This window comes from Bombyx mori, chromosome 17 (assembly GCF_030269925.1).
Source record: "Bombyx mori chromosome 17, ASM3026992v2".
Taxonomy (NCBI): Eukaryota; Metazoa; Arthropoda; class Insecta; order Lepidoptera; family Bombycidae; genus Bombyx; species Bombyx mori.
In genome coordinates this window covers 11,869,605-11,882,409 of record NC_085123.1, presented here as the reverse complement: position 1 = coordinate 11,882,409, position 12,805 = coordinate 11,869,605, and the positions used below count along the sequence as shown (strand labels likewise).

Sequence of the window (12,805 nt, the reverse complement as noted above, 5' to 3'; positions counted from 1 at the left end):
TGGGCTGTTTTTCATTGCTTTTTCAACAGACAAATCAAATAAAGCATCGATTTGTCATAAATGTCAAATGTCAATCAACCAAATTCTGGAATCTAGAGGAAATTGAAGAGATCGAAATTTACGTACTTAGCACTTTATATTTTAAAAAGATCTCAGAAACAGCAGCAGGATTAGAACTTCGTATAATGTGATTAGTGAAAACATAGCAGTGAATAAAAATTGGTTCAAAATGAGCAAACATATGTATTCGACGGCAAATTTGACCGATAAAGAACTGAAGGAACAAGGGAATAGGCTTTTTAGTTTACGGCGGTACGAAGATGCAAAGAATTGCTATACAAAAGCTATTGTAAGTTTTAAATACAATGTTATTATGAAAAATATAAAAAATCTTTTATGTTCAAAGGAAAACACCAGTATAAATTGTATTTTTTTTATAAAAACCAGCCTTGGATTCTAATTTCAATGATATGCAACAATTATACACCTCAAACGATATTAATACGTCATAATCGTTGTTTCATTTAATTGAAAATGCTGTTAACTAAATTTTTCAAGTATCTATATTTGATGAAGTTGTGAAGCGTCTTAAAAATTACTAACATAAAGACAAATATGAAGAACATATTAAGTGCTTTCTCTTGATTAATTTGAAATTATAATTCAAATGATATTTTGAATGTTACATGTAATATTACATTTTTTAATTTTACAGTGAGTATAAACAATGTTTTTCAAACCCTTCTAAGCTAAACGCAGGATATATTTTTAGCTAAATTAGACAGAAGAATAAATGAAACTATTTGTACCTAGAATAGCTTAATCAAACCATTTTAAAGCACTGGAAATAATACAGTGATATAATACATTAATAAATTGTAAAAAATGTTTAAATAATGTCTACAAGATGCAAAAAATTATTCTAACTTAACCAATTGCTGATCTCCAGGCATAATTCATATAATATATACTAATATATAAATCGACAGTGGTTTTTACCGATGTTCCGTTATAACTACTGAACCATGCATCCGATTGACTTGAAACTTGGTATCTATGTAGAAAATACATGTACTTTATGGATAGGCTTAATGGATAGATAGAATATTTGGGTAGTTAAATATGTCATTTTCAAGTTTGGCTTTTCTTAATCCTATTAACAGAATAGTGTTAAGATACTTGTATGTATATGTACCTTAAAATACCATATGTACCTTAGTTTTAGTAATTTAGTGTTTTTAATTTTTAATTTTTGTTTCTGTTATAACAAAATTTGTTCTTAAAATGAAAGTTAAAATAGTAACAAAATATTTTAGATAAAAAATCCATCAGTGGCCACATACTTCACAAACCGTGCCCTTTGTCATCTCAAAATGAAACACTGGGAGGCAACATGTCAAGATTGTCGAAGGGCCCTTGACATTGATACAAACCAGGTCAAAGGACATTTCTTTCTGGGACAGGCTCTGGTTGAACTTGAATGTTATGATGAAGCCATCAAGCATCTGCATAGAGGTACATTTTATTAACTACACAAAATTAAGATAAATGGGAAGAATTATGGTAGTTTAACAATCTATTATTATAGAATTTTTAATTGCTCTAGATGGTCAGTTCATGACCCGTCTTGTGTTAAGTGGTTACTGGTGAGACATTACAACATTAAGGCCATCACACACTCTTGACTTCTGACAGATCAGATCTCAATTCAGTTATAAAATGGCTGTTCTACCAAAATTCAATCCAAATCCAAATTAGAATGAACGATTGTTTCATGATGGTGGTAAGACTAGGGTGGCTTTTGGACATAAGTCTGATTGATTTCTAGTGGGAACGGTAGCCATATAGTAAATTGGTTACTAAATATATTCTTATTATTGTGATTAAATAGAGTGTAAAGAAACTACTCTCGAATCAGAATTATGATGAAGTAGGCGTTAGTAAAGTAACCTCTATGAGTGTAAAAACTTTTTGTTCAAATATTTTAATGTAAAGATAGCTGTCAAGTATCCCCAGCATGGCAATGAGATGGTTCTACACGTAAACATGTGTTTATAAACATTATTTAAAAGAATAAGATTAAGTTCGTAATCACCTTTAACCCATCTTTGTTTCGAACCTGGCCACAATACATCTTATATAAATACATCTCATATATATACTATATTGGCTTAGATTTCTTTGCAATCTTTTCATTTCCTTGCAGTATTTAAACACAACTGTGCAACAGTGCTACATTTTGAGCTATAAACATAATTTTTAAACTATATACTAAATTTTTAGCAAATGATCTGGCTCGTGAGCAGAAGCTAAATTTCGGTGATGACATAGCTGCACAGCTACGCACAGCACGGAAGAAGAGATGGAATGTACAAGAGGAGAAAAGGATAGCCCAAGAAATTGAATTGCAAACATATTTAAACAGGCTTGTACAAATTATAAGCTAATAAGTGTAATAAGTGTAACTCTTAAACCTATTAGTTATTTTACTAATCTAATTTATGAAGCTTCATGTTATTTGACAAGTAACATTTCTATTAGTAAGTAATATAGCAAGTATAATAAGTAGGCTTTTACTTTGACTCTTTTGATTGGCAGAGTAGCTCCTGGCCTACATACCTTGAGGTTGACGTCTCAATTGTATTTTTATTGGCTGTCCCACTCTTAGAATAGACAGGATGGTGGTAACTACTGATGAAGGTATGACCTACCACCAGGAATTATTCACAGGTTTACAAATTTTGCGCATTTCATTTTATTACACTATGATGTTCCTATATTGTGGCAATTGTTGACATGAAGTTGAAGGTGAATCTCAACTGGAATGCATAACTGGAATGCATTAATGCGATATAAATGGCGGGATGGCTATGCCACTGGGGTCTGGTCTGCCACTTACTAACGAAAACAGATATGTTCATCAAGTTTGCAAATATTGTTTATTGTCTGGAAAATACTTCCATCCATTAGGCATTTCTGATTTAAACATTTACCAACAAAATAATATTGAAATTGAAAACTGTACATTTTGATTTTTTTCAACTTTTAATATTATCTTTGCATTTAATATAAACTCTTAAATTTTTTGGTAGGCTAATAAATGAAGACATGCAACGTAGGATAGATACCCTGAAACTAGATGGAAACAATGAAGATGATCGTAATACAAAAGTATCCAAAATTGAGGAAGAATGTGTATGTAGCTTTCGATCAAATATTGTGTGATAAGAAATAAAAAAACAAATAAATTTTTTATTAATATTTTTTCAGAATAACTACTCTAGTGAATTAAATAATTTATTTTCAAAAATTGACGATCGCCGAAGGGTAAGTCTTTTTAACTTTAACAAAATAAAAATAAAAAAAGAAGAATGGTATTCATGAATATTTTTCTTACATATTTGTTACGTTTCTAAGTATAAAAGTATAGAAATAGAAATATGTATTTTAAATACAGAAATGCAGTCAATAATAGTGAGTAAATTGTGAGCCAATCTTGGAGCACAATCAATCTATATAGACACTTACTGTTTCTGCTTATTCATGTTGTTACTTTTACTATGTTGTTACATACATCCGCTGAGACATCTGCTGTTGTGGATGTCCTACATCGAGTGATATCTAGATAAATTATTTTGGTCTGTCCGTAAAGATATTTCAGCATATTTTTGAAAAGTTACAAGACCATCTTGTTTCTTGTAAATATCAAATGTTATTGTGGTTTTCGATTCTGTTACTAGATTAATACCAGGTAACCCTCAGCTCATCTAACTCAGTAAAAGAGTCCAAAGTCAGTTTTGATGTTGTGATTTCATTACGCAGAAGCGCGATGTGCCAGATTACCTATGTGGTAAAATAAGCTTTGAAATCCTGAATGAGCCGGTCATCACTCCGAGCGGTATCACTTATGAGAAAAAGGACATTGAGGAACATTTAGAAGTGAGTTCTAATTTTTAGACTAAATAGAAGAAAACTATATTGACTTAATTCCATTTTCAGAAATTTAGCAGAATTATTTAGATCCATTAAATAGTGGAGAAATACTGTTATTTTTGAGGTTTCTAATGCGATGTTGTAAATAATCAATAATAAAATTTCATGTTTCCGAAGCGAAGCGAGGGCGGGTCGCTAGTATATTATATATATATATATATATATATATTTGTGACATGATGTGACTATGTATCTGAATAGCATAATGGCTGTGTGGTCTCAATCTTGAATTGTAGCACGTAGTCCTGGAATAGCCTATAAACTGTGCCATTGATATTTCTAACTCACGTCTCAAAGCGGGTGTTACGTCTACGAGCTCCGGAAACCAATTTGCACCGTTTGAGTCGTGAGCCGGTTCATTCATCTACGTAATAAATAAACGAAAATTAGTATGACGTCATATGCCATGTGCGTAAGGAGCCTTCTCGCATTGCCTTTGTAATGAATGTAGGTTAATTTGAAGGTTGTTTTTTTCTTTTCAGCGCGTTGGTCACTTCGATCCGGTTACCCGTGTGAAGTTGACGGCAGATCAGCTGATACCCAACTTCACTATGAAGGAGGTCGTTGACGCTTTTCTGCAGGACAACGAATGGGCCCTCGACTATTGAACATATCTTGCCGCAAACATATCTTGTGCTCGCTCTTTATTTGTGTGGAATTTTATTCTGATTTTACGTTTTTTGTTATTTGTGCACGAAAGTCTCGTCTTACGGAAAACTCAAAAGCGCGAATGTGACTAGGGTTGCCACCCGCACTTAATAATAAAGTATTTACGTTATTTCGGGTAATTGTGCTCTATACTTTATGTGAAAAATAAAGTACACACGAAAATACTTTATTTGAAAAGTTTTAGTCCTATGCATGTTTTCGTTAGGCGAAATACATCGATCGCTCAGTTGATGTCGCCGCTCGCCAACGCCCTTAGCACCTAAGCACTCGTTTTTTTAACAATTAAATCTGAACGCAACTTAACCTCAAATGTCAACAACGTCACTGTCATTAATTGTCACAGTTTCGTGTTTAATTTTATCAATTGTAATAAAAAAATATGTATTTAAACATAAAAATAATAATAAATAAATTGTGCTTTATGTTAATACTTTGTAATTTTTTTCATACCCATAATAGCCAATGTACTTTATCTGCAAAAAAAGGTGGCAACCCTAAATGTGACAGTCACGTGGTCATATCAATAATGCGAAAGTGCTCAAGTGTATAACATACTTACGGTACCTACATAACGATAGTCTCATCGATAGAAGCTAAAAATGATTCGTACCCGTTTATGAATTCTAATTAGAAAAAAAAAAATTTTTTTTTTGCAGCAATGCAATTTTTTTTATGCATTTCTGTAGACTCTATACGAGATAGGAAAAGTAGTTGAGCTACGTCAGTTTTTATGTCTACCTTTATCTATATAATATATAAACCATAACCTAATTCCTAAAATAGTTAGGTAGATTAGTGACAAATATGGGGAGGCAACTGTCATAATGACGTTTTAGTAACATTGCAATTTTATATTCTATAAACTAAGTACCATAACTATATATATTATTACATTATTTAGTGTCGATATTTCTTGTAACATGTACGTAAGTGCATATAAGTTTAATCGAAAAACTGTCTAAAAGGAATTCGTTGAGAAAAAATATTGAAATTAATTGGGCGAGAGACGAATGAATACACGCGTATTTTGTTATGTTCTTTTCTCCCTTTTTTCTGTTTATGCAAAACTTATTATTTCGTTTTAATGAACCTTCGACTCGTAGGTTAGGGATTAATTATAATGAAAATAATTAAAACTTTTTTTGTACGTTGCTTACAAATCATTAAATTGATTACAGTTGGAATAAAAGATCTTTGGGAAATATGCTATGGTTCGTATTTGAGAAAAAGTTGTATTTATGTTAGAAAACGGCCAGAAATCAAAAAGGCTAATAATATTGCATCAAGAATCTGGGTTTAGATTTCACAGGCCCACGTTGCCTATATATGGATCTTAAATTAAATGAATAAGTACCCTAGACAGTTTTCTTAAATCATCTCTATCTTTTAATATAATTTTTCTGATTGTCTAATCAATTTATCAAAGTTAAGAACGTGTCTTGACGTTTGTATCTGTCACATCTCTGTGTCAAAGTGACATAACACATGCCAAACATGATTTTATGAGTAAAACAATTGATTGGTTAGTTGGTTAAAATGAAAGTGTATGTATTTAGCCACAGATACATTATACTGACTTATTGTGACGCGATACGTTGCTAACTCGCGCTTAGGGCTCATAGATACTAATTCTAATAATCTAATCTGTAGTTTGGGCTGATTTTTCTAATATCAGATAGATCTATTCATAGGATTATAATATGTAATATAAAAATCACAGATTAACCCCTGAAAAAAAAAAAAGTTTAGCACTTGATTTCACTAAGCAATAGGATGAGCGCATGAGCCGGCAAATCATCACTGGGGAGAAATTAAGCTGAAATTTTTTTAATTATTATCTACTTAGATAATTACGTATACTCTTACGAGAAAGTCTGATTGTTTGGTATATTAGTAACTAAATGGAAATCACGTGTGTTTGAACTGATTATTGAATCAACAAAAATCATTTTTTCTGCAGAATAAAATTGATCCATCATAAAAAAATACACTCGCATTTGTTTGAGTAAAATCATTAGGTCACTTTAAATTTAGTCGGGTTATAATTTACTTGAGGAATTACTGTCGTGTAAAGATGGAAAGGCGCACTCAATCAGGACGAGGGAAAATACATTGATTTTAATGTTTACTTATAACTATATTTCGACAGGTGAAAGGTTAATTGGTTGTACTGTCATTTTTGCAACTTTACAGAAGAGTCGTTTAAAGTTTAAAGGTTGGTAAAAATATCATAACAGAAAAAAGTCTTCAGCTATTTAAATGTAGTAATCTTATTTAAAGTCCAATTAAAAACATTAAAATGTTGATGCTAATACCAAATAAAAAACATATTTTTAATTATGAAGACAAATGTCGCGTATTAACCAAAATGTCGCCGCACTAAATGGTCTTTCACTTCTCGATTTTTAATGGTGAATTATATTTGTTTATCGTGAAGTAATATTTTGTCCTCAATGTATGTTTGTCATTTTAATTAGAAACGTAGGTATTTGTATCCGTGATCGTGTTTCTTTTTACAATAACTATTCATTATTAAGGTTCACATTCATGTATGAGATACATAATATATTTGTAAATGTACGTGAATTACAATAAATTATTATAAAATATTGTTTTTTTTTATTTTCTCGATTCCTAATATCTTTAATATAATTATTGCCGCAATTGTGGTAACCTTACTGTGCAGATTAAATTGTTATCTATATATTGTGTGAGTTACTGCAATGTACACAGTATACAAATATTTTTAGTAAAATATAAGGTAACAATTTTATCTGTCAGAAAGATTTGTTAGCAAACTGCTTGATTTTAAGAAAATGGGGACATGTTTTTTTTACCTACCTATTTGCTGGTAGCTTAAATGGCTGTAGCAACCACGTCCGGACCGGTAGGTGAGCTCACGGGCTCAACCCGAGAGAATTTGCTAACACTAGCCCTAAAAAAAACAGTGCTTCGTAGAATTTACCATAGGATCGGAATCACGACCCACCGAAAATCCGGCGAGAAAGTCAGTGGGCTGTCTATGGGTTAGAGGGATATGTCTGAAATGAATGTATTAAGAAACGCAAGTCTGTTGAAGTTAGACGACGTTTGTCGTTAAAAGAACAGAATTAACCGGCATTCTTAAGAAGTGATATTTTTAAACATTGTAGATCCAAGTACATAATTCTTGGCAACAAAATGTGGTCAGGGCGGGAAAAATTACACTTAGTTTATGACGACGCAATGTATGATCGGACTAGATGAAATCGCGCCTACGTCCCATCTGTAAAACTCTGCTTCCAAAAGTCAGGATATAATTCACAGATTGCAGTAGTTTACTTAATTCTGTATTGCTTTATTTGTAACTCTACTTGTACAATCTTTAGATATGTGCTCATTACAGAATACACCGCTTTTCTCCCGTTTTTTTCCGACTACCGCTTTTTTTATTGTGTCACGTCCCAACTACTGCCATTGCTTCCACCAATAGTGTTGCTATTTGGCCATCCGAAAATTGCTTTAACTTTAACATGATAAATTTTATTTTGCAACAAACCTTACACATCTGAACCTTGTCTTTGAAACAGTTGTAATATAATTAAGAGTTCAGAAAACCAGAGAAGTGTGCGCTATTTCGAAGTGAAATATGAGGGCCTTTCTAAGTAAGTCTTAAATGTGAGGGTAGATGAAGTAACACAAAAATCGATAATCACGAATTAGGTACATTAATGTATGGTGGTAAATTGTTAGTATGGTAGTAAATTGGTAGTACGGTAGTAAATATTTATGGTCGTAAGTAGATTTTAGTTATGTTGAACAAGGTTCGAAGAATGCTCAGCGGGAGTCAGCGGTTTGATTGTACCCTTATCATTTCTCATGTCATATCTGTAGAAATCAACAATGAGTTTACCTCTAACTCTTAAATACTTGAGCTCGATTTTTTATCCCGACAGAAATAGGTATTTACGCCACAGTTTCTAATTTAGCCGGTTTCATTACATGATATGATAGAGGCGATTTGGTAGAAGTCGTTCGTGATCAATTGTTGAGTATATGATTGCTAAAGAATGCTTATATGAACTCAGGCATTGTCACATGCCATATTGACAACAGTCACGACGACTTCCACAAAATTATATAATTTTAGGGCGAAACAGAACATTAAAGCTTTCAATGCGTTTGGGTTTGAAGGGCCGGGCAGCCGTTGTACCATAAAACGGAGACCTTACAACACATGTAAGGTGGGTGGCGGCATTTACGTTTTTGATGTCTATAGGCTCCGGTAACTACTTAACATCAGGTTTTTGTTTTTATTACTTAGACGGGTGTACGAGCTCACAGCCCACCTGGTGTTAAGTGGTTACTGGAGCCCATGGACATCTACAACGTAAATACGCCACCCACCTTGAGATATAAGTTCTAAGATCTCAGTATAGTTACAACGGCTGCCCCACCCTTCAAACCGAAACGCATTACTGCTTCACGGCAGAAATAGGCAGGGCGGTGGTACCTACCCGCGCGGACTCACAAGAGGTCCTACCACCAGTAAGGTGGGCCGTGAGCTTGTTCACCTAGCTAAGCGAATAAAGAATCAATGGGTCAATTGTGGTACGACGATTGTTTGAATCACGGCTTGTGTTACGCTTATGTACTTAAATAAAATAAAGAGCTCTCTTTAATATACTTCGCTGTGAACATTGGATTGCATGAAAGTTTTCAAAAATAATTATCAATATGTCACAAACGTTATCCCGACAACTATACAACGAAAGAGATATCAGTCAAAGCACACATGGGTGTCTTTTTGCGTGTTGTACAATGCATTGAATTTTGACAAAAGCGAATGATCGATACGGCCGCGTTCAGCCGATGAACAAAAAAATTCCGATTCACATAAGCTACGTTGTTATGGAGCGGAAAAAGCGATTTTATCACTATCCGTTCGTCTCTTGCATTCACGTTCATTATTATTTCATTTCAATTTCTACGTAACTACTTAAACTAGTGGTCCTGTAGTAGTCGAAATTCGACTATAATTAATTGAAATTATAAGTTTGAACATTATTATGGTTCTATTGTCAAAGACTATTTATTATATTTCTAAAATCATAGATTTCGCCAAGACAAAATTTAGCTTTTAGAGAAATTTTAACAAAGACAAATAATATTTAATCTATTCTCAATTTGACCATGGACTGTATGCAATGTGAATAGTTTGACAATAAACAATAGTATGCATGCGTGTGTGTGTCAAATACATGGTAGCGTGTGTAATGTTTTCTTCATTGATTTAATGTATCTTTTATGCACTGTTTAAAAAAATATTAGCATTGTGCACTTCTTTTCTATATTCTCTATAAGTGTGGAAAATTTCATACTCCTCGGTTCGCGCAATTTTCGTAAAAAGGGGTACAAAGTTTTTGCTTCACGTATTAATATAAAGGTGTTTAACGTAAAATGATCAAGCACGTAGTCCGTTGTGGTAATATGAGTCGAATGAATCTGCAATAATTTTGCTATTGTTTCGCGGCTAATAGAGACACTAATAGAGGTCATTATTCGTGCAGGCTGAAATTATTTGAATCATATTTTTTATAACACGATATTATTCCTTTAGTAAGGTGGTCATTCATAAGCACGCCTGAAGTAAATACATGTTTCCTTAGACAAATTTGAAGCTGCATGCCAGATTTGAACACTAGGCGCCTTATTCTTAAGATAACGACGACTTCAAAGCTCCACCCGAATATAATCTAACAATATAAAATTTTACGTAAAACGATTCATTTTTAATTGCAGAAAACATGCGAATTCGTGTATATGAAATCGGTTTCAGTTAAACAAATAAATAATAGTTTAAAAAAATAACAAAATACGCTTTTATAGAAAATCCAACTAAAAAATAGAAAATAAATTTGAATTAAAAATTGTTTAAGAAAAAATGATTTTATTGTAAAGCGTGAGGTGCTTTTCAGGACATATCATATAGTATTTCAGGAAATCTGTTCATAAAATATTTATAACTACTGATACCATGCACCCCACGCTTTTTTAAAAACGTATTTTATATACTATTATTTATTTTTCATTTTTTAGTTGAATTTAATTTTTTTTTTAATATTTAATTGTCATCGGTCGTAATAAGTATACCAAATTTCGAGTTAATCCGACGTTTTGAAGGGCGTCAAAATCATGTTCAAAGATTCCGTTACAAACATACATACGTCTGAAGCTAATAAAAGCGTATTAAAAAAGCAATTCCGTTGAATATGTTTTTGAAAGCACATATCCAAGTTTCGTCCGACGCATTTGCTCAACAATATACTTGCTTGTTCGTTGGCTAGTCAGCATGGTCGAACTGTTGCTGGCTGGCTCTTATCCAGATGTGATCGTATTCAATAACACGTTACGCGAACCGAGCGCCCGACCGTGACAATATGTTGGACGCATTTCAATTCAATTAATACGTATTGCACGAACATGCACTCACATTAATTGGTTGGATGTAATCCGAGCCCCTGTTTCTCTGCGACTATGGTGAGTTTTTCTGCGGCAAAATAATCGTGAGTTTTGATTCGATGGGTGTCTAAGATATTTATTACTACTAGTGGTCCAGCGGTAGTCGAAATTCGACTATAATTGATTGAAATTATAAGTTTGAACATTATTCTGGTTCTATTGTCAAATAGTATTTATTATATTTATATAGTCTATTAACCTATTCTCAATTTGATCACAGACTTTAAGCAATAACAAAAGTTTGACAATAAACAAATAGTATAAGTATAGTAAGTAGTTTGTGTGTCAAATACATGGTAGTGTCTTTTTTATTGATTAAATAGCATTCTGCACTTCTTCTCTATATTCTCTATAAGTGTGGGAAATTTCATACTCCTCCGTCCGCGCAATTTTCGTAAACAGAGGTATAAAGTTTTTGCTTCACGTATTAATATATAGATAACACTCCAATTGAGAATTCAAGCAATTTTTAACGTGTGTGTATGACAAACGAATTGTTTCAAACGTGTGTTTCAAAGATTGAATCAATTCGTTAGCTTCAAATTTTTTTTAGCGTCGACCATCTCAAGGCTCCCCTAGACGCTAAGAGTCCATGGAAATTTTGACCAATGCATTAGTCTACCCCGGATGAAATAAACAGAATTGCAGTGCCAATTAGTGCCGTTAATATGCCACTTGTTAATTAATATTAAATAGGTAGTAGTTGGGTAAGTGAATAAGAGGAATTCCATGTCTGCCTCGACTGAATGATGTGGTAGTAATATCGTAATTTCTGAGTGATGACTAGGCGTATCATATAAGGCGCTCTAACCATAGTGCTATTACTAAAAGTAATTTTTACGTTCCAATTGTATGTATGTCATTATTAACTATCTAAGCATTTTTTCTGTTAATTTGAAACCTTTATAATTACTCTGACAATGAAGATATTTCTATTGAAGTTCATCAGTTCAGATGAATTTAAAGATACCTATGTACTTTCATTGTAATGTTAGAAATTAGTAATTATAATGTACGCTACAAGCTACTTCACATTCAAGAGGGCTACGGAGCTACGCTATGTAGCTTGATTCTACGAAAAACAAAACTATCTTAACTGTATTATTTAGATAGTTATTATAATAGGTATTAGTATATTTATAATAAAAAATACAGTTATTAATAAAAATATAATAATTACTATTGTTTATAAATTAATTAACGTCAAAAAATAACCTGTTATTTTATTAAATATCTTTCCATAAAATATCGCTATATGTAACCGTTGTAATCCAGTATACATTATCTCTATATTACCCGTCTTACTAATTTGTAAATTTGCTTAAACGTTATGTCGAATAAATTAAAATTAATTAAAATTCATGAAAACCTGCTACTTTATAAATAAGCAACTCATTACACATAATATCTACTTACTTAAATACTTATACAAACCTGAATTTCAATTTCTTTAAAGATTCGTACATACATTCTCCAAAGAAACGATGTCTCATAAAAGCGTTCGCAGTGTTGAGGGAGGTTGAGGAGGCTCGCGGCGCGCAGGGCGGTCGCGCAGGGGGGCAAGGCGGGGGCGGCGGCTCCGATTCATGTTTACGGGGCTCGGCCGTCAGCTGTTCGTGGGACGTGAATGTGGGACGCGGGC

At 32.8% G+C, this 12,805-nt stretch overlaps 1 protein-coding gene across 1 annotated transcript; it reads left to right on the top strand.

Moving 5' to 3' along the window:
• Positions 1-80: 80 nt before the first annotated feature.
• LOC101746780 (E3 ubiquitin-protein ligase CHIP) lies at positions 81-5,004 on the top strand. Its single transcript, NM_001309569.1, is given in 7 exon segments — positions 81-349; positions 1,317-1,515; positions 2,284-2,425; positions 3,093-3,195; positions 3,271-3,327; positions 3,823-3,939; positions 4,476-5,004. Coding segments are annotated over 7 exon segments (864 nt in total). The 5' UTR covers positions 81-229; the 3' UTR covers positions 4,602-5,004.
• The last annotated feature ends 7,801 nt before the right edge of the window (positions 5,005-12,805 follow it).